Source organism: Lepisosteus platostomus, chromosome 11 (genome assembly GCF_059453375.1).
Source record: "Lepisosteus platostomus isolate fLepPlt1 chromosome 11, fLepPlt1.hap1, whole genome shotgun sequence".
Lineage (NCBI taxonomy): Eukaryota > Metazoa > Chordata > Actinopteri > Semionotiformes > Lepisosteidae > Lepisosteus > Lepisosteus platostomus.
Window position 1 is genome coordinate 25029898 of NC_142621.1, and position 22771 is coordinate 25052668.

The 22771-nt window shown below is 37.9% G+C and overlaps 1 protein-coding gene across 3 annotated transcripts in view; it reads left to right on the forward strand.

Moving 5' to 3' along the window:
• Positions 1-1223: 1223 nt before the first annotated feature.
• The window catches only part of prkacba (protein kinase, cAMP-dependent, catalytic, beta a), a 49255-nt gene continuing 27707 nt past the window's right edge, over positions 1224-22771 (forward strand). Inside the window, exon 1 of one of the 3 annotated variants that reach the window (XM_088597530.1) lies at positions 1224-1295. In XM_088597530.1, coding sequence (XP_088453656.1) covers positions 1253-1295 — 43 coding nt within the window. In that variant the 5' untranslated portion in view covers positions 1224-1252. Of the gene's footprint in view, positions 1296-2162; positions 2522-2850; positions 2870-22771 lie in introns of those variants that run through there. The other 2 variants (XM_088597528.1, XM_088597532.1) reach the window with 2 other exon arrangements.

Consider the following 22771-nt stretch of genomic DNA (forward strand, 5'->3'; position numbering starts at 1 on the left):
TTATGTTCTGTATTGTGTACTGTCTCTCGTCATCCTGTATTTTAATAATCTGTCTTGTATATTGTGCATTCTGGTCCTGTATTTAGATTCTGTATGTTATTGTCACATGTCAAATGTCTGTAGCAAAGCTGTACCAACAACAATTTCCACCGGCTTCGGTCATGTGGCAATAAAGATTCTGGTCTATTCTATTCTATTATACAGTTTTTGGCAGCAGTCATAGCTTCTTTAAATCAAGAAAATATTAAATCAAGAATGAGAAAGATTTAATTATATTGTATCTCTTAGTATATCAAATAATGGGATTAGTTTTATGTGTTTCCATTGGACACATATCCCTATGTCCAATGAGAACAACCTCAGTCTGGCCTTCAGTTATCATATGACTGTGTAATCTGTTGCAATTCTATTTGTTTTCAACCGTTTAAACAGCCCTCTTGACCAATTCCATTCCGTTCTTTTACAGATAGTTAACTTCACAAAAAAATGTGATTTTGAAATTAATAAAACTGTTCCAAGAGATATAGCTTATTTTGTATAGTTCAAACAAGACGTTAACTTTGTCCATTTGTTGATAAATGTTTGCTAATGTCTTATCAGTTTTAGTTTTTTGCTGCAATTAAAAACTGTGAAAACAGGCTTGTCTTAGACTTATGTATCATGTGTTTGCCAATTGTAGAAGTAGGTGGCTAATTTCACAATTGAAAATACTTGTTTTGTGATATGTGATATTGTTATGTGTTTATTGACTACCTGTGTGCGCGGGTGGAGACTTACACTTCATTGGCAGTAGTGGGTGGTAAGTGATAGGTGGGAGATTCTTTCAGATTTTTACATATTTTTCAACTACTTGTAGAGTGGTGGTGGTGGGGTACAGTTTTATATTTGCGCCTTTACTATGCTGTAATCGCCTATCGTGTTTTTTTAAACAAACCATTAAATGAATATTACATCTGATTATTCAGCGGGATTGACAACGGTGATCTTGAATCATACCCGTCTATTTATATTTTTTACTTTTGCAAATAAAAATAAAAACGTGCAAAAGGAAATCTTAACAAAACTGAGCCTTAACTCCAAACCCCAAGACCAAGAGGAAAGCACACACCTTGCTAAACCCCAGTAGGCGGCTGTAATTAGCTGTTGTTATGTCAGTTAGCGCCGCACTGCCAGGTGACCGGCGTCTCCGGTATAACGGCAATGGAGCGGTCGCGCCGCCCTCTCGCGCCCCCGCGGGTACTCGCTGGGTCTGATGCCGAGGGATGAAACCCTAGTCCGTCTCAAAATGAATCAAGGTAGGCCGTAAGAACAGGTGTATTAGACTGACTTCTGATTTGTAAAACGATAGTTAGCTAATTGTGTTTTTAATGTTCGACATAAAGCCCCTCAAATTACACGTATCAGGTTTTATTTGAAGCCGCAACAACTGAAAGTTCAAATTGGGTGTAATCGATTTGATACGTTTAGATTCTCCCCCCTGGTAGTTTTGTATTGTTTTGCCAGGAGTATGATGTTGTCTCCCGAGTTTAAAGAGTTTGATATGCAAAATAGTCCCACCTCAGTGGCTCAGGCAGTGATTTTCAATTCCACAGAAGTTCTGAACCACCAGATTTCTCAATTTCCCTCTTTAAAACAGAAGGCTTTCATGTAACTTTTTGAAGAAGTATGTTCTAATGAAGATAAAAATATAAAACAATTGTTAGATTATAAGTTAAAATGTACTCATAAAATCAATCTTAAACCTCTACTGTTAATGATGACGTTAGTTTTTAAAACATTAAGCCTAAGAGCTGGTCAACAGAGACCCAGTTCACGCTGTCAGAAGAGATCTATGTGTTATTTGTACACACTACAGAGGATCTGGGATTAAAATTGTTCTCATTTTCTTTTGGGGGGAATCCCTGCATGTTCACCTCTCGGTAAAAAGCCCTGCCGCGGTGTTTATTTGGTTTGGTTCAGTTTTGTACTTTGGAAGCTCTTCTGTTGGCTTGGTTCACAATTGCGTCACAGCGGTAAGAGTCAATCAATTGGTAGTGATTTGGCTATTGTGCACCCCGGTCTGTGTCACGTCCAGCGCGCCGCTGTCTCCCTACTGTATGGGACTTGGTCGCCAGGTGTCGCTGTAGTTCCTCTCCATGACCTACCGTCACTTCCGGTGTGTGCTCTGAGTGTGTGTGTTTTTTTTTGTGGTGGATGAGAATCAACAGTGGAGGCTGAGGGGGAAAAAAAAGAGTGTGACTATATGCTAGCGAGGTAAAGACGAGAGGTTCCCCGACAGCAAGACATAAAAAAAGATCAAGAGGAAGAAAGGGGCTGGCAAAACAGGATCTGAATTCCCCCCTCTGATATATACATATATATATATAGACATATAACAAATACAAGAGCGAAGACGAGGAATACGACGAGGAACCCCTTCCAGCAAGCAGTATCGCCATCTCCTGCACTCCGAGCCACTGCTGTGTCTTCCTTACGATGGGAAACGCTGCTACCGCCAAGAAAGGCAACGAGCTGGAGAGCGGTGAGTGAGAGCGGAGAGACCGGGGGGCAGGAGCAGGCGAGTCGAGGGGAGAGAGGAGGAGGGGGGGGGGTCGCGGGAGAAGCGTTGGGAGGGCATAGGCTCATTCATTCCAGCCGGAGTAAACATCTTTACACATAACACCCCCCCCCACACACACACACACATACACCTAACGCACACAATGTAGGGAGGGCACGGTAGGGATGGAGGAGGGGGTGTGTTTATGTGTCCGAAAGAAAAAAAGAAAGAGGGCTCGGAACAGAAAGAAGACGGGGTGAAGACACACGCGAAGATTAAAACGCAGGCAGGAGTGGTCTGTCCCTAGCCGGCTGGCCAAGTGACATCTGAGTATAAACCAGATCATTTAATTTAGGCGCTCCTAATGTCGCCTTTCCCCGTAGATCCGACGAGCTGTGTTGTGTTTGAGCATTGCACAGCTACACCGAGCTCCAGTACAAAAAGCTGGGATAAGGATTAATGCAAGGGACCTGGGCATAGGCCTGCCAGCCTCTGGTTTAGTCACTTATTTAATCTCCGTACTTTTCTTCAAATATCGTATCGGTGTCCGATCCCCTCATATTGCACAACGACACCACAGTTGGTGGCGATGGTCATATTACTGTTACTGCTTGAAAGACGCTTGACCTTATTATTCGGCGATAGCGCATACACTTAGGCAATTCTGACGAGAGGCCTGTTGTTTTGACTCCAGACAGTACAGTCCACCAGTGACTGGATATTGTGCGGTAATTCACACCGCTGTAGATGGCTCAGGCAGAAGACGACAATCGTAAATGCAACAGAAGGAAGAAAATAACCCCGATTTTACGCGTCTCTAAGTGCTGCGGCGCGGTGTGTACTTGGTTACTGCTTTCTGTAGTTAAGGCCAGTTCTGGGAAGTTTATTTCAGATCTGCTGCCGAGGTCGAAGGCCTTTTGAGATGCCTTTAAATACTGTATCGCATGCAAAAAACTACTTCGAGGGCCACGAAAAGTTTGTGGTACTTTTAAGAGCACGAACTTTAAATGATGATCTAAACTCTTCATCACGATCTTTGTGCTACGAACAAGCTTTTCGACTTGTCATAACCTTCCGACCTTTTGCGGGTAAAACCGAAATTCGCAAGCCCAATCCCATGATTGTATGCTACTACCATATATTACGGATTTGGTTTAATATAACGACACACTCAGGTCGGTTTCATCGAGTATAAACTTAAGTCCACTCTGTGCAGTGTACATGACAGACGTTTAAGTAGGATCTCTGTATTCTGTCAAAAATCATTCAGTTCTGTTTAGTTTTAGATTTTCTCATTACATATTGTAGATCCACGTTTATGAGAGCAGAGTTTGATTTTGATAGATCTAATTTTACATTCTTAACGGACTTTTAAGAATACTTTTAAGTGTAGTTCACGTGTTTATCAATGTGAAAAGTCACAGCTTTCACTTTCAGATATAACGTTTTTTTTCCCCCCAGATTTTCAAAAGCTCTAATAGTGTTGGCTGAGCTGTGTGCATCCTTTATCTCAAGTTCACTGTTCCTCTTTTTGCTCAGATTTGTGGTTAGGATTTCAGCTTTTAAATAGATAACAGAGTATCAGAAAAAGCAGAAATAGCCTATAGAACATTGTTCTTGATAAAAAGGTTTCAGGTTTCTAATAGGGTAAAGAGAGATTGTTAGAGATTCATTTATGCATTGAGTTGATCACCTCTTGACTGAAAAATCTTAAAGGCTAAGATATGAATACTGTAGAACCTTATGGTTTATATGACTTGTTTGTGATTTGATAGGAACATTATTGATTTAAAGTAAAACCACAAGCTTCAGTATGGTTACCACTAATTTAGTATCAGATATGACTGGAATATTCTCATTAATAGTTTGTTACTCCCAATGGGGGATTCATAGGTGGTTGTAAAGTATGTTTTAAATGGGTGAGTTTCTTATTACATTTTTCTGTTCATATTATTTAAAAATAAACTTTACACTCATTTTAAAAATGAAAACATGGTGAAAAGTAAAAAGAAGACAAAACATATTAGTTGCCGAACCTCACTCCCATAATTGAAACATTGCTTATTCATTTTTACTTTTTAGAGAGGAATTAACCTCTACTTGTTCCTTGTCAGTTTACAAGCTAATGCAGCTCCTCTCTCTGACCTCTCAAAAACCATTTTATGTCTAGAGATTTAGATTCAAAACATTTGTTTTTACTGTATTTTGGCAGATGACCATCGTTATTCATTTGAGTTGTTAGCCATGTAAGAGGAAACCTTCAGTGTCTCTACATTTGCTGAAGTGGTGTACTATGAACCAGCTCTCATAGAGGCCCTGAGAATGGAAAATTCAACATAGACCATTGGAAGTTTGAGCTGGATTGTCATGTGGAATTATTTTTGGCATAACAGTTTGAAGATTTCGGTTATTGTATGATTTAACTGCACATTTTCTGGCCAGCTTCATTTGTCTTGTTTCTTATTATCATTGCCTTCTTCTACCCCTGAAAAGAGTTCAGAGCATTACTTGTAGGGACTGCCAAGATGTATTTTGTTTGGGACCTTCAGGGTATTATCTTTTATTTCTTTTTATAGGCCCTTTGAAGATTTAGTTTCACATCTTTACAAAATGCAGAGACTGCACTATTATTCCTGTAAAACTGGTAGAATATGTTTTTTAGGTGAACATAAACTTTTCAGGAAAAAAAAAGAATGGGGTATCATTGCCTATCAGTTTGATCCCTTTCAGGTCTTGCAGCCAGATGCTATTAAAGCTACAAAATCAAAACATTTAATGTAGTCTAGACTACATGTGACTGTATGTGGAAATTTAGATTGAAATGTCCAGCAGCTGGGTTGTCCTTATTAAACAGAACGTAGCTTCTACATCTGAAAAGGTTAAGTGTGCTTGCCTGTCTCTCTCTCTTTTTTCTGTTCATTCAGAAATGTCAGCTATTAGTGGCAGCAATACCCACCTTCTGCTTCACCACAGTGACCACCACTACTACACAACCACATACACTTCACCAAAATCTGTCTATGGGACTTTATCTAGCAACACTCTTGCTTCTTAAGGTAACAATGGTCTGATCGCGTATGCAGCGGTTAAATACACCGGTGAAGCTGAATATTAAAGTTATAACAGCTGATCCCAATTATGCAGGCTCTTTTGGGGGTGAAAAAGCAGATAACTTTGCATTTGTTTGTCCTTAGCTGAAACTAGTTTTCCACTGTGGGCGTCCTCTATTAAACTCAATAGATTGTGGGGAAAAAAATAAGCATTTAACTTCTACAGAAATCTTGAACTTTTTCTCACGTGTGAGATACTGGAATTGTCATTAAAGTTATACCTTGTGAGAATAATTTCATTTCAGGACTGTTAATCAAATATCAATGGTTCCTAGTTCACCATGTCAATTTTCTTCTTTTATCAATGCAGATTATCTTCTAACGATAAGGTGGAGTTGGACACTTCTCTCCCCCTCCCTGCTACCAAAGCTTCTCTGTTTCTACTGGTTACTGAGAAATATTATGATGTACACAAATGCAGTTAAAGGATCTGCATATTTGCATTAAACTGCATATAAGAAGCAGGTTTTCAGTGTAAGCTAGTACATCAGCAAAAGGTATAGCTCAGACATTGGCATTTACAGTACATGGAAACAAAGATGGAGATGGTGAGGTTTTTATTTTTGTATAGTGCGCGCATTTAAGAGAGTTTCCTGACAAATTCAAGTGTTTTTCTGGCTGTATCGTAAATTGTTGTAAATAAAGTATTACAGTGAACCCTCAGTTTAATGGACTTCACTTTAATGGATAGAATCTGCTAAAGGGGAATTTTGTAAACTAGTAAATACCAGACTTTCCTTGCAATAACAAAGTATAGAGTAATTGGTATAGGTTAGGTGAATTACTTCCAATGGGTTTGTGTGCTTTAGTGATTTGAAAAATATTAATTTTAAAAATACTATAATGCTAAAAAAAAGCTCTATGAAAAGCACAAAAAATATGCTTAAATAAAATTCAGGTATATCATTGGTCAATTACTTATGATGTGTGTGATTCATATTTTCACCGCTAGTTTTGCAGTATGTTTACAACGTGAAATTAAGAGATTGTATATGTACAGTATGATAAAATGGCAAGTGAACACTTTTGAGTAATGTTGATTAAAAAAGTAAGTTGGTATATCCAAAAATCATATATATATATCTCACATGATAGTGTGTTTTGGGGTTAAAAACGTTATTCATGACTTATGGGGTATTCAGCAATAACAGATACCCCTAAATTCCTATTAGTCTGATAAGCCGTAGAATTACTGTATAACTGTAGGCAGTCCATGAAGTAGTGGTTAGGGGTTTGTGCTGGAGGGCTGTGGCTTCAAATCCCAGGTGGGAGACAGCTGTTGGACCCTTGAATGAAGTAGTTCACTCAACATACTCCTATAAAATTCCTCCAGTATAAGTGGGTCTCTGGGTCTTCATTGCAAATGAGATTTTGTTCTTAACTGATTTACAGTGTAAAATAAAGGAATAAGTTACTTGTGCTGTGTTCTTTGGGCATAACATTCTATAGTTTTGTTACACAAAGGCAGCCAGTTGGACTCGCTATCTGAAATTCTTAATTGATCAGTTTTGTGACTTTATGAAAATGTCATGCTTCCTTTTAATCTGTATATTCTAGAGACTTGCTTTTAGTTTAGTTTTTGTCTTCTTGAGCTAGAGATTTCTTCTGATTTCTGTGTTTGTAATTCATTGCTCTTAAAATGTCTTGATAAGTCTGTAAACACATGGCACCAGAGATGGCAAGGTCAAGACAGACTGAGGCCACTGAATTTTAGTATACTTTTCAGTAATAACTGGGAAACGCACCCAAATAAACCAGCATAGATTTATTTCCTTCTGTTTTTCATGTTGTCTCTGACCATGATAAACTTGTTACTGTCATGTATATTATTATCATGAGAAATGGTATGAACCAAGTGAAATCATGATCTGATGTTAAAATAAAACCTGTTTCTGAATCCATTTCTTGAACATCAAATGATTGAAGTGATAGTGCTGGAATTTTGTAGTAATTTATTTCCCCAACTGTAAAGTCAAGGTGTTGGATCTTTTTAGACTCTTTTTAAAGGGTCAGGTGTTGTATTGTAAAATTATTGTGTACTGTAATGTTGTGACTATATATATTAAAATTCATGCAAAGCTCATTTGTTATAACCAATACCAGTCTGCTTCCACATTAAGGAGTACAGGGCTCAATATTGTTTGGCACTGCCTGACTTAAAGCTAAATAAAAATTTAGTGGACAAAACTGATTAGACATGGCACAGGCTACTCATTTCTGAAGATAATGAAAACAATCAGACCTTTTAAAACTGTTCAGGTACCTTAAGTTTTTTAACCTGTTTCTTATTTTAATAGCAAAATACCAATAAAATAGAACTGAATATATTGTTGCAATATTTGTTCATCTGTGTCTAGATAATGTATGATAATAATCGGTTCAATTAAGTAGTTGCAGTTTTAAATCTTAAGTGTGTTTTTGAGAATGTGTTAAGAGAGCAACCAACTACAAAGTATCAGTTGGAGAATAATTTGAGATTCCTGTAGGTCTTTCTCATTCATTTTAAATAAGGTAACGTAGCTAAACAGGTTTTATCCAAGAGGGATGAAAGTTGTAGTCTGTGATGTTAAGATGAACACTCAGTTATCAAAAGAATATTTTTAAAGGTTAAATGAAATTTCATACTTTTACTTTGATTTTAAGATTAAACGCAACCAAATAGTTAGGCTCCCTCGTTTTTTCACTGTTGTTCATTAAATAATGATAAAGATTTTAAGGGTTTCTACATTCAAGTCTTTTTCCTCATTTTCAACTTTTTTCATGTTTATATGTTTGAAATTGGGATTTGTGATGGACTTTGGTTGCAAATACTTTGAGACTTCCCAAATGTTATTGAGTTACTGAAATAAAATATTGTAGGTATAAATTCACTGGTGTGACCTATAAACTATTGATAAATAATGAGGTTTCATAGTTTATATCTAATCATCAGGTCAGATTCTCCTGCAGCAGTGTCTCCTAACCTCATGCAAGGGCATTTAGATGTGGCCTAAAAAGAGAGAGGGCCCCCACATTTTATTATAGCAGAATGTAATTTTTCGTTGGAGGCAATGGTGATGTGTTCAGCCTTGATTTGTTTATGAGAACTGATCAAATCTACATCAGTGTTGGAAACCTGCAGCTTGCATGCAGTGGGGAAGTTAAGTTAATGCATTAGAAATCTGTGCAGCAGTGCAATTGAAGCGTTACTCACCTAGGAAGCAAACATTTCCTGCTTTTCCTCTTCAGCTCGTTTGAAGCGTCTGTACGGTTTTGTTCTTAGTAGGTACTGCTTTTCATGAAAAAGCAAGCTATGGGTATTGTGCAACTACATATGAAAACAAAAGGAAGTTGTACACTTAATGAGCGAAGTTCAATTAAACTAGAAATAGCATATAAGCAAAGTCTTTATTACAGTAAATCAGTAACTTGCACTTTACGATTCGCTTGAAAATGAAGCCCTGTGTTATTGCAGTTATTATTGTATAACTATTTTCAGATATGATTTAAAAACACATTAGCTGATTATTCACATCACTCTGTACGGTGTGTTTTCTGGAAGTACCTGCTGTTTGTGATCAGGTGTTAAGTTTTCATGGCATGTCTTGGCCTCGTATATGGAACTTTGAATATTAAATAGAAGCCTTAGATATAGAAAAAGCACCAGTTTGCTCCTTAGTAGGTCTAGTGAAATTTGAGCACGGTTAGTACTGTTTGGTTTTGCCTTTTTCTTGAATTGAGACCCACCGTGTTTACTCTGTATGAGGACAAGATTAGCATTTCTCATCTGTGATTTGCAGCCCATTCCTGGCAGTGCTGGTGAATAAAGGAATCCCGTGGTGTCTGTTTGCGGGGATGCTTTCTCAAGGTTGGGCTTGAGGAAAGCCCACCCCTGCTCAGCGGAGTTCATGACAGACAAGGCTATGGTGGGCTTGCATTGGCCTGCTCGGATTGATTCAGGCCCCTGATCCAAGGGGAGCTGTGTTTCTGTTCAAGATGTTCCTCTGGCTCATGCCGACCTGCCGCAAACAAGGAGAGATGATCAGGACTTTGTTTTGCCCGACTGCCCCTGTTCACACTCTGGGAGTACATGGCTGCGTTGCAAAAGTTATTGAACACCTTTTCGCAGTTTTATCTGTGGTTCCAGAGTACATTGGTGTTCTCTTTAAACGTACTATTTACATATGGACTTAACTTGCAGATATGGCACTGTTCTGCATTGTGCAAACCCAAGATCTTGTGTAGAGGTGAAGAATGTTTCGAATTGTATATAGGCTACATGTTTCATCCTGGATGACAAATAACTAGGGTGCTCTGTGTCTGCACGATGCAGTTGCTGATGAGGATATCCACTCTTGCAATTTCTTATTTTAGACTAAGACTCTAAAAGAGTCACCAGGTGCTGTGATTTTTGTATATTCAGATTCCCTCCCCCCACTTTTCCATTTATATCTTAATAAATCAAGTCATTTACAGGGCCATTTTCACAGGTATATAGTAATGATAATGAATCGCAAAGCAGTTTGTGCTGTGATTTCAATAAAATCATGCGTACTTGCTTTAAGGGCAGCTATTCAATCCAGAAAATTGAAACTTTAATTTTAATGCATCTGAATTGAAATGATTAAAAAAACACAATACTATGGTAAACTGAGATGCAAAAATCACTTTTAATGGTTCAGATAAACATTCAAATGTATGTCCACGTTAGCTATGCCACAATGATGAGGCCTAAGAAGGGCTGGGGAGGCAGAATTAAGCTGAATCTTCGCTGCTAGCATGTAGTGTTGCTCTCGTAGTGTTTCTTGCACTGCTGGTAATCTAAACTATTTTCCTCTCCAAAGTGTATCCGTTTCTGCAGCCTATTGTGCACGTGAGCTCCTACACATTTTCCACTATTTCTTTTGCTGTCAGTAATATAACAGTAAAGCATGGATACCTCCAACTGTAAAACCAAGCACCGTATTAAATAGCTATATAAAAGTAATGACATTTGGTTTAATTCTGTAATAGTATTGTCATGTGGATTACAAAATACACTACTTGCTTTGTGAATTTGGGGCTGACGAAATGGCCTTTGAGATTATTTTGTGATGTCATTTTGTGAAGGACTTTTTGGGGGCGTAGAGCTCTCTGTACTCCACTTCAACAATAAATTAATTACAGAAAATAAGATCCATTTTTCAGTCATTCGTCTTTAAAATGATTCTTTCAGCTCGGATCAGAGACGTGGTGTGATGCCATCGTATAAATTGCCCTTCAACAGGTTATCTGCTTCATTCACAAGGCTTCAAATGACGACAATTTGTCAGCATCCTAACAAGCATCCTATCATTTTTGGGGGGCAAATGGGCCATTCGGACACTAAATTAGCATGGTCTGGTGAAAAAATGAAATACATCATACAGTCATGTCATTTACCAAACCGCTTTATACCATGCGGTTTCACAGGAAGCTGGAGCCTACCTGGCAAACAGCGAGCGCAAGATAGGGTTCACCCTGGACGGGGTGCCAGTCCATCGCGGTACATTATAAAGTGATGATATGTGTTATTCTTTTCCATGTAACTTGAATTTTAAGTTTGAAGTAAAGGAACAGGGACGTGGGCTTTTAAAAAAAAAAAACTAAATGAATGATTTGGGAGATTCCGGTTCTTAATGGATGTAGTTTTGTTCCTGGCAGAGAGTAACATGGCCGCGGCGTAGAGTAGATTTTTTTAAGTTTCACGCAACAGCTCTGCTCTTGTTATCTATGCCCCCAACCAGCATTTCAATATAATTGAAACTAAATTGATCCTCACTGTTAGCACCACATGCATGTAAGTGCCTGTGTGACTGAGAACCAACAGAGCTGTGGTCAAGATGTCCTACCCGGTCTTTAGCCAATTTTGTGCTGCCACCTGGGGAATCCCAGTCACAGTCGGCTTGTGCCGTGACCCAGGCTTGAACGTGTGTCCACAGAGCTCAGCCTGCTCTCAGGTGAGCGCCTGTTCCAATAAACCACTCAGAGGAATGAGCTGCTTCTTCCTCTTGGTAAACAGTGGGATAAGTTAAATTTACAGGGACCTGGTTTTAAAACGTAGGTGTGGACCTGTTTACTAATTTTAAGTTGGAATTGTCCCGATTTCCAAGTGGAGTTTGAAACTGACCAGGAAGCTTTAGCTGATGAATTACTCGGGGGATATCGAAGGTGTAGTTGTTTAGGAAAGAGTTTTGGGACAGGTTGCTCATGATTACAGTTTGTTCATTTAGACATAATTCAGTTATGCACTAACACTAAGAAAACTAAGACTTGAACAGCAGTGACAGAGCTTTATATAACAGCCCTTGAGTGTTAAGCTTTTAGTGAATGTAAATAGAAAAATGAAATACAGATATAGTTGCATATACACACTACATTTTGCTGAACCAGTGAAGACTTTTCTTAATTACAAGTCAGGGAAAACACAAATTCTGAATTTGGTTTAATGAGATGGTATTGTGCTGTTGATAGATGATCAGTTATCCATGATGTTTTGTCCTATTGAGACTTGGTCTGGAAATAGTTCAAAATTTACTAAGCATTATTGTGTATTCATTTGTTCAGTTAAAATGAAAATGAATATACTAAATGATGTGTTGTACTTTTAATCTGCATTTCAAATTCTGTTAGAATTGTTTTTTTTTAAATGCCTATGTGTTTTGTCTTTATGTTGGTTAAATCTATCTAGTCTCTGTTTTATGTGATGCCTAAAGAATGTGTTGTACTTATACCTGAACACACAGTATGAAAACATTACTTGAATGCATTAAAGGTCTATATATTGCATTATGGGAGGAAAAAATGATTGAATAGTTGGAATATTGGCATGCTTTTTACTAAAAAGTACTGAAATGTATGCTGTCCTGGAGGGGATATGAGTGTTATTGTGGAATTTTGCGACTAATTTCCGTCCATAAGTTTTATGTGCAATAATGTTTTAGTATGAAATGCACGAGTAAAAGTAAAAGGGGTCAGATTGGAGCCTCGTTTGTGGGCTGCTGTTAAAAAAGAAAGCCCTAGACTGTTTACATAATGATTCTTACATGCATGACAAGTTGATAATTTTACACATCATTCATTTGTTGATGGTGTAATTTTTTAGAATGAGGTTCCATGGGATTAAGAAGGTAAAGATTTCAATATTGCTCACTGCAGTTGCATAGAGATGTTTTTCCTTTAGCGGGTGGTTTGTTTGTTTCAAATGCTTAGGTTAATAGACACTGTTCTCTTTTAAAGTGTCAAAATGAAATCATTTCTCTCTTCTTGATGCATCTTCCAACCTGAGCTCGGGTGCACATTTATCCGATCATCTTTGTAGGGCTGGGACACTGACCAATTTTCCAAGTTTTGTTTGCTGCTCTGCTGCTGCACGAGTGTAAGCAAGTCTTATCGGAAAAGCCGTTTCCCTTCCAGTTCTTAGAAGTTGTTTTGTTTTGCAAGCTGTTTAATCATCATCATCCCAGCCCAACTTCTCTGGATATCTTTTTTATGTTTTTAAAAAACAAAAACTCATTTCCTTTGTATTTTCCCTTAGCTCTCTTCGTTGTAACTAGAATCTGATAGGTTGCATATCCATCATCACACATCACACATCACTTTTGATAACCACTTCTGCACTACAGTGTCACTGTGGCCTAGAGCCTATCCCAGGAAGCATTGGGTGCAGGGCAGGATACACACTTGACGGGACGCCAGTCCACCACAGGGCACACACAGAGACAAACATGTACACACTCATTCCAGGGCCAGTTTGTACAAATTGGGACGTAACCAGAGAACATGGAGAAAACCCACACAAACGCAGCGAAAACATGCAAACTCCACACAGATAGCACCCCAGGTCCAGACTTGAAGCTAGCACTTCACGGAGCCAATGTTACTGTGCCACCCCTTCAGATGCATATTTTTAAACAAATTCTGAAGTTTCCTTGTTTTACACATAATGTGAGTTGCACTATTGGGCAGCTGAACCCATTGAATCGGCTCACCTAGTTCCGATTCTACCGCTGTGAATTCTGTCGTGTTTTTCAGTTCTTGCTTTGAATGGTTTTTAGTGTAAGTTCACAGGCGAGTATTACAGCTTGCAGTTTAAGAAGTGTCTTTGCTATGCTTACTCTTGCGTATGCTCAGGTTGATATTCTCTTGTGTTTTACCACATGGGTTTCCCTGGTGTATCGCAGCTTGCAGCTGTATGAGTGCGATACCAAACCCGGAGAATCATGTACCACAGAAGTTCTATTCCTTGTTCAGAGTTTATATTAAACAAAATGAGCATGCATGTTCAGGTTATATTAGTTTTTTTTAAGCATTTCTAATTTTAATACTTTGGGGAGAACTCTCTGACCATTTCATGTTTTTTACAGACTAAATTCCAGTGTGTTTTGTATACTTGACGTAGCAGTTCCAACAGAGTTAAATCCATTCTGAATGACGAACAGTGCCAAAGTTCTGTTAAGTTTATTTTTCACTGTTTTTGTTTTTCTAAAGACATGGAAGTGTATGATTAGTATTCAATACATGGCAACCATTATCATGAGCTTGTATGTACCTGTTTACATGGCGTTGTTACAGTATTGTGGTCTAAGAAGGTGAAAGATCTTTAGTGTGGCTCATTCATAAAAGCAGTGAAATCACAACCTTTAGTGATTTATTCCACTACTATTTGCTCAGGCTAAAGATACCACCCTCTGTTTATCTTGTATGCAGTGAAGGCCTGACAGGTCCCCCGTTTGTCATTGACTGGAACAGCTTGTCATCGAACCTTCGTCAGAGGCTAAATGTAATTACAAGCTTTGAAAGGCTTGACGCAATCAGCCCTGGGTCTCTATTAATTGGCACTATGTACTTTCACATATGCTGATAGCTGATTTATAGCATGGCACGATCCATTCATTTTCTCCAAACAGCCACAGCAGCTTGCGGGAGCCTGTTTCAAACTTGGGTTCTCTGTGGATTGGTAAACTATGAGTGTTTAATAGGCAAGCATTCTTAATGAAAACACATTCTGTCTGAACATTTTTCCGCTGGCTGTTTGCATAACAATTATGGGTAGATCACCATCCGTCTGTGATGTGGTTGCGTTTGCCTGCTTGGCGTTAGTAAGAAAACTTTTGTGCTGAAGTTACCAAACTAAATTTTGTTGTCATTGATCATCAGCACCATTTTACTGTAGTGTTCCTTGCATGTTAGTGAACCTGTATGTGAACATTTAATGCCCTTTCATTTTGATGGTATTTTTTTCCTTTCGTACTTCTGACTGGGGCAAAAGGTATTCTTCTGGTGATTTATAACTTTTCACATTAAGGCATGATTAGAAAGAAATATTTTTGTAACGATTTGTATTATGCATTAAAGAATCGCAATTCAAAGGAAAAATAAAAGAAAAAAGTCAGTTGAAGAATTAAAATGAAAGTGCTTTCTGTAGGATTTTGTTTCGAATGGGATTATAGTTTTAAGATGAACCTAGTCAATTCCTTCAAGAAAGTTTTTTTTGTATTTTATTTATTCATAACAAAAATTACAATACAAACAACATTTCAAGACAAAAAGATCGTCAGGGGTACATATTACAACATAAATTCAAGATATGAAAAAAGATTAAACAAATTAAATAAAAATAACGTCCGCACGGCTTTCATATTTTTGCACCTTGAAATAGTCTGCAAATACTCCCTTACATCCCCTTCATTTTATGTATATAATAACGTGCCATTATAATAATTAAATTTATTACAAACGATATTTTAATATTGTTTTCGATGGGGCTGAAGCTTAACATCTTTTTCATCAAAACAAATATCAATATTGGTTTCCAGTTCCTTCAAGAAAGTGAAAGTAGTTTTTTTTGTGGAAGGAACTCAAAAATCAGTTGAGAGGGTTCTGATGTTGAATTTATATGTAAATAGTACAGGACTGTTGTGATACAATAGTTAGAGGAGGAAAAGATGTACGGTACATACTTTGTTAAATAGTATTTAAATAAAGTAAGTGTCATCTTCTTAAACTCCACCTCTATCCACGTAAGCATGTATACGTTTGACAAGGCCCTCTCTGGGCCGCAACATTACAGTCCTAAGCTCTGTTGTGTTTAAACCCCTCTAAGCTGACACAGTGCACTGGGCAGATTTGTCAAGTGCATTACTGGGGCAGTCTTTAACCTAGCACTGCAGCTCGTTCCAGATGGTCACAATATCATCACGTTGTACTTGTCTTACTGGCTATTAACTACATCGGCTTAAAGCAGAGGATTGTCAAAACGCTTCACCAATAATTGAATTTGCAACAATTTTAAAATAGTTGCTGTTGTTTTGGTTATGATCATTTCTATCTTTATTGTGTAAGGAACCAAATCAAATTATGTACACATTCACGGTATTATTAGGCTACGCTTTATGTAGAAATTGCAAAATACAAAGACAAATGCAATACCGTATTTATTCCGAGAGAACAGTTTTCAGCCTTGAGTGGGTTTAGATATAGTCTTATGACACAAATGTATGTTTTATGGAAAGAGATTGAAATAAGAAAATATAGAGTGAATTGTCATAACACAGCCTACAGATACACCTTCAGCGAGACGAACCGAAGCATTTATAAAATGTTTTTTGACTTTTGAAATCTTGCAACAGGTTTGCCTGGGAACCCATGTATTTTGCAGTTCTGACAGCAGAATGAAGGCAGTTCCAGACTCAACAAAGAGTTGGTTAAATTTGGAGTTTTTGCAAATAGATAGTTGGAAGTTTCATTTTAATTAAGGGCAACCTAATTGTTTTGGTACCAAAAAAGAAAAGGGTCTTGAGAATATTTTGCTTTATTATAATTCCCGATTAAGACTTTAGAACCTGTATATAGTAGGGTGAGATATATATGGGACATTTGAACATAAATTAAGAATATAACGTGTGAATTCATTGTTAGATGTACCACAGCTCTTGAGTCAGGCTATAACCAGACATACTGTATAGAGCAGAAGCAATTTGTTTGGACTTCCATTTATAATAAGAACATTTATTATTGTCAGTATTTTCTGTGTTCCTAAAATTTTTACACACTTGTGTAGCAATGATTTAATTTTTTTTTAATTATAGAATATTTTTTTGCCATGGTAAGACCTGTATAGCCATCATTGTTCACATTAACATAATTATAGAACCTGTTCTTCCAAGTTGATCTGCCTTCAACATTCACTTCAGCTAAGAATTAATTATAGAAACAGTAGTTAAGTACATTTCACAGTGCTTTTACATATATGGATAGTGGTTTGACAGCTTTATTTCAGATTAAGATCCTATTTTAATATGTGGTATTAAATGATTATTACTTTTACGTGATGCAGAAACTGGAACTTAAACTATCATATTAAATTATCTATCAAATATTATTTCTGAATCTTTGGTAAAGGTATGTAAAAAAGTTAATACATGAAATTCAAAGCTGTCGGTACATTGTCTTTGTAGGTACTATGTAGGTACATTCTTTGACTTCTGTCTTTAGCATAGTAACACTGAGGCTGTAGCTAAAAACCTTTAATTAAGACATATGAATTCAAAGCTTTACTAAAAGTATTTTATCAGTGCATCCTTTTATCCTGAGTGAGCTAAACAGAGACACACAGTCTAACAGTAAAGGGTTAAATGCAGATCAAGAACAATGTTTCTGGTTATTGTCAGATTTGGAGTGTTTTATTTATAATGGCATCCCCATGTATGCGCAAGTCCTAGCTTTAAAATTCCTTTGTATGAACTTTAAGAAATAAACCCTTGTCTCTTCTTCTGAAGCGAACTGCTTCTTCATTCCACTCTCATAGCTGTGGTGCTCTGGCTAAAACTGTACATGTTCGTAGCTGTTCCTCGTAACCTTGGGAAGGTGTTGTTTCAGATTTGTTTGTTTGCTTGATTATTTTTTTTCCAGAGGTGGTATTCACAAAGAAATGCAAATGCCAGAGAATGAATATGGGGGCTTGACAATTTGTATTTGGAATGATTTCAAAATGCACATATAACATAACATAACACTGTATTAAAACATTCCCTGGTTGCAAGCTTCCCATGGTTTAGCCTTTTGGGGACTGCACTGTGTCAGACAAAAGCAGTGTGCTGCCACCAGCAAACTTTCCCACAGTCACGATCTCTGTATTACCCTGTGACTAGACTGATGAAGTACTTAGTAGTTGGTTCCCTGTGAGGCATACAACCGGCTGGAAAGGAACAGGGACTCTGGTTACTTCAGTACTTATTCCTCCCTTTAAAAGCTATTTCATTTAAAGTCTTAAGCAGATAGTATATTCTGAGAGGTGTGAGAAATACACCAAATGATTGTGGATAGTTACACCTGTTGTGGTTTTAAGAGCTCTCAGTGTGGGAAAACATCTTCAGGGTTTTCCAATTGCCAGGACCAAACTGTATTCTTTTTAAGATTTCAAAGTCCCTCAATATACTTCTTCAGCACTTCACATTTCCTGTCATTGAGCACTAGCCCAGAGAAAATTTGAACAGTTGACATGCTATTATAAAATTGCTATGTTGAAATCTGGAAGCTGAATCAGAATGCACTAATTTTTCTTCAGCCTCCAGTTTGGATGCAGTGTTATATGTGCTGAAACAAAGTAACAGCTGCATTCCTTTGTTGAAATCTGTTGGGGGACTGTCTAATACAGAAAAAAAAAAAAACTTTTGCTGTTTGGATGCCTTGTTTGTCTTAAGCTCTTCAGGGACCAACAGTAAAGGCCAGATGTTTTCAATTACTCTTGTTACTTATTCAAGTTTTGTTATGAGTATTTCCATTAAGAAAATCCTCCTCTGGCATATCTATTTTGTCTCATTTTGCAGTTGTTATCCAGTTTGAGATTCATTGCTTTAGTGAAGATAAAGACCATTCATGACTGCTTTCATCCTGCAGGCCTAACTTTAATATACTCCTGGCAGTTTAAACCAGGAACCAGTGGCCAAGCTTCAGTGGTACAAGTCGTTTACAAAAGCTGAATAGAGTTTAAGCTGTTTAGCACAGACTATTGTTTCAGTTCGTTTTGGTTATCATTTTGTGGACTTAGCGCTCGGCATGTCTTGTCGTAATAATATAAGCACCATCTCGTGATGTATTTGGTTTATAGTCTGAAGAGAATATTCCTGTGGAATATTCCCAAGAGGAGTTTCCAGGAACTGAAGGCTTGCACAGAATCTGGAGATTTACTGTATGTATGTAGGAAAGAGCGCGCTCTATGACATGGTAGCTCTATGTATAGCTCTCTCGTTCCAGCGTTTTGTGTTGCATATATGGCCTCTCTCACTCATTTTGTGTCCTAAAAGGGCCTCTGCTCCCGTTTCACTCTGCTAGCCCCAGTATAAACAGGGCCTTCCAAGAAAAAAGCAGACAAGGCGGAGCAACACATGCAGAGAGGGTGCTACCCCTGTTTCGTTAAGAAGCAAATAGCCTTCTGCTTTACTGTGACGGGCAGTTACTGTAGTATTTGTTCCAGATTTGCCTGTGTAACAAATCATTGAAGTTAAAGAGAAGCAGTCAAGAGCGATAAGACAGAGTTTTAAAGTGTTACATTTGCGTCTCATAGCAACTCAGGAGAAGTGCCAGTAAAGATTGTCTGAATGCCACAAGTGTATTTCTTTTAAGGAGGACTGGTTCTCTTCTTCTGTAATCTCCAAGTGCTAAATGTTTTTAAAGACTAATAAATAAAACCATAACTATAAACTGTTGAACTACATTGCATTGAAAATTGGGCAGTAACTTGGATCTGTGTTCCTTAAATATTTATCTGGGCTTTGGGGTGTGGGGGGTGGAACAGGAGTACTGTATATGCAATTGCCTAAATTAAAAGAGTGAAATCTAAGTGTCATTAGGGAAATTTGCCTTTTAATATAGTTATATATGTTGTGTATATCATTGATTATCGCATATATATTTGGGAAACTTTAGAAAAGAACTAGGTTTTTTTTAAATTCTGATTGCTTTCCATTGCCAAAGCCACAGGCCATATATTTTTTTGATGATGCTTTTGTAAGTTTCATAATTTGTTCTCTCACCTGGATCTAAAGGCGTGTTCTGGCTTAACAAAATTACTAAGCCTTACTGCAATAATGGATAACCTGACCTCCTTTTCAATTGGCAGTTGTCCATGGCAGACTTCACAGGAGCTATCTTACCCAGGCATGGCCTGCTGCTCTCTGGCATGGAACACTGACAGTACCATGTTCAGGGCTGAGGAGGGCCCAGCCTAGCACAAAGCCACGGTCCAGGTCAAACTAGATAAAGAGATTGGTTTTGCATTTTTATTCTTGCTTTGAACTGGATCACAGTTTTTACTGCATGAGTCACCCTGACATTCAGTTGCAGTTCATCAAGGTGAAGTGTTTTGACAGATCTGTGAGTTTCTAAGTCTACTTAGTCTAGTACAATAGTATGTGAAGTTCGTAAATTACTATTACTATAACACGCTTCTCTTTTGGGGCTACGTTAATATTGCCAATTTCTGTGTCCTGTTTGAGGAATTACCAGCACATAAGAGACGTTCCAGATGAGGAGAGGGTATTCAGTTCATTGAGCTCATTTGGTTGTCAGTAGCCAAGTTACCTGAGGATATAATCCAGCCAGTTTCTGAAGGAATGCAGGTTTCTGATTTGGACAACACGACTGGGTAGCTTGTTTCAAATTCCTACTTCATTTTATGTAAAAAAAGAAGCTCTTTTTTTTCTCAGTTTAGTTTCGTAGTCTTCTCTCTTCAGCGCTAGAAAGATTGTTCTTTCATCCAACATGATGACCACAATTGCACACAAGAGTCTTATTAGCTAAGCAGGTGTGAGCCTGGTCAGTACCTGGATGGGAGACCTCCTGGGAAAAACTAAGGTTGCTGCTGGAAGAGGTGTTTGTGGGGCCAGCAGGGGGCGCTCACCCTGCAGTCCATGTGGGTCCTAATGCCCCAGTATAGTGACGGGGACACTATACTGTAAAACAGGCGCCGTCCTTCAGATGAGACGTAAAACAAAGGTCCTGACTCTCTGTGGTCATTAAAAATCCCAGGGCGTTTCTCGAAAAGAGTAGGGGTGTAACCCCGGTGTCCTGGCCAAATTTCCCATTGGCCCTTACCAATCATGGCCTCCTAATAATCCCCCTCTATGAATTGGCTACATCACTCTGCTCTCCTCCCCACTGATAGCTGATGTGTGGTGAGTGTTCTGGCGCACTATGGCTGCCGTCGCATCATCCAGGTGGATGCTGCACATTGGTGGTGGTGGAGGGGAGTCCCCATTACCTGTAAAGCGCTTTGAGTGGAATGTCCAGAAAAGCACTATATAAGTGTAAGCAATTATTATTATTATTATTATTATTATTATTATTATTATTATTATTATTCATGTTGTAAAATTTTAACATGACCTGACTGAAATTGAACACTTGTAGCTGTGTTTCATGGTACTTATTGCTTCCCCACATTGTCTAGATGATGAACATTTTGTTTTCACATAGATGTCTAAGCCTTTTTGATAAGCAGCTTCTTAAAGCTATTTCCCATCTTAGGCAATGTGAAAATCAATACATATCACATTACATCTACATTATCTTCTGTGTTCTACCAAATAATAATGTTTTTTATATAGTATTTCCTCAACGCGCTTTGCAGGTAAAGCATAAACAAAGACAGGAATTTAAAAAATAGCACGGAGAAACAGAATGGTTTAAGATGCAGCAAAATATGCAAAGGGACAGACAGACCTCAGTTCAATAAAATGTTTATTCAGTCTCAAATTCTGTATTTGCACCTTCTATAGTAGTTGCTGACACTCATTTTTTGAGAACAGTGAATGTGATAATTGTTTAAAATCTGTAATTATTTTGTTATCTGGATTCTGGTGTAAATGAGGGGTGGGAAATGCACTTTGAGCATTTACCGATTATCTACAATGTGTTTCATTCATTAGTTTTCAGTCCAAATGCTTGCCTTTCATTGATGTGCACTGCTGTCAGTTTGAGAGCGGATCTTTTATAAGGAACAGGGCAGCTGTATGGAGTAGTAGGGTGCTGGACACATATTTGCAAGGTGCTGCGACTATACCCTTGAGCAAGGTATTTCACTGCTCCTGATTGCAACAGTAAAATGTGTGAATATGTGTAAAATGTAAGTTGCTTCTCTCCCCTGTCTGTCTCATGGAGAGCAAGCTGGGGTATGCAAAAATACAAATTCCTAATGCCTAAATTGTATATGGCCAATAAAGTGATCTTCTGGTAAAAGTTCAGCCAGATAAGTTATCAAAAGCCTTCCAATCTAAATGTATTCTGGCATTTGTCACTAAGGTAGCGCTGCTGTTAGGAAACTGAACATGCTCGGTTCAGTCACAAATAGAACAAGAGTGATTTTGTTTCTGAAGTGTATTGTCCCAGGGAGGAAACACATTTCAGCATTTTCCAGTTGATCTTCAACTCTGCTATTTTGAAACACAAAGATGGGTGTTTATTGTTTCCTTTATGAAACCAAACTTTGGAAAATGGGAGGGATACCCATGCTATAGAAAGAGAGACCATCGTTAACTCCAGATCTGTGAGCTCTCTCTGCACCTTCTTCTGATATGTGAGCAGACACCCATACCGACTGGAGTAACAGGTGGGTGGTCAGCACACCCCTTTCACCAGGAGCAGCGTGTATGCTCCTCATAAGTTATTTTCTATAGTATAAAAGCTGTCATTGTGATTTAGTGTCATATCCTGTGTTCATGGATAGATTTATAATTACAATAAACAGTAACAGTTCACTACTCAGCTTTTTCCCTTTTTTGTCAAATTTGTTTTAACTGATATTGAAATTTGAGAAAGATAAAAAGCAAGATGTAGAAATGGTAAAGTTAAAAATCACATAACCAGTCCTTGTGTCTTAGAATCTCACCAGTGCAGAATATAGGTTGGGGGAAAATGATAAAAGTAAAAGTGATATTTATTTTATTCAGTTTTTAATTTTTTGCGGCACCTGCTTAATGTACTCCTCTAATGAGATTGCTGTATTTTTTCTGCTTCCAAGCCAAATTCGGAATCTTCTTATGTTCTTGTTACATGGGTGTTTGTTTTAATTTCTTCTGTATTAATCAAAACTGTAATACCCCAAAACACCAATAGAGAGTGCTGT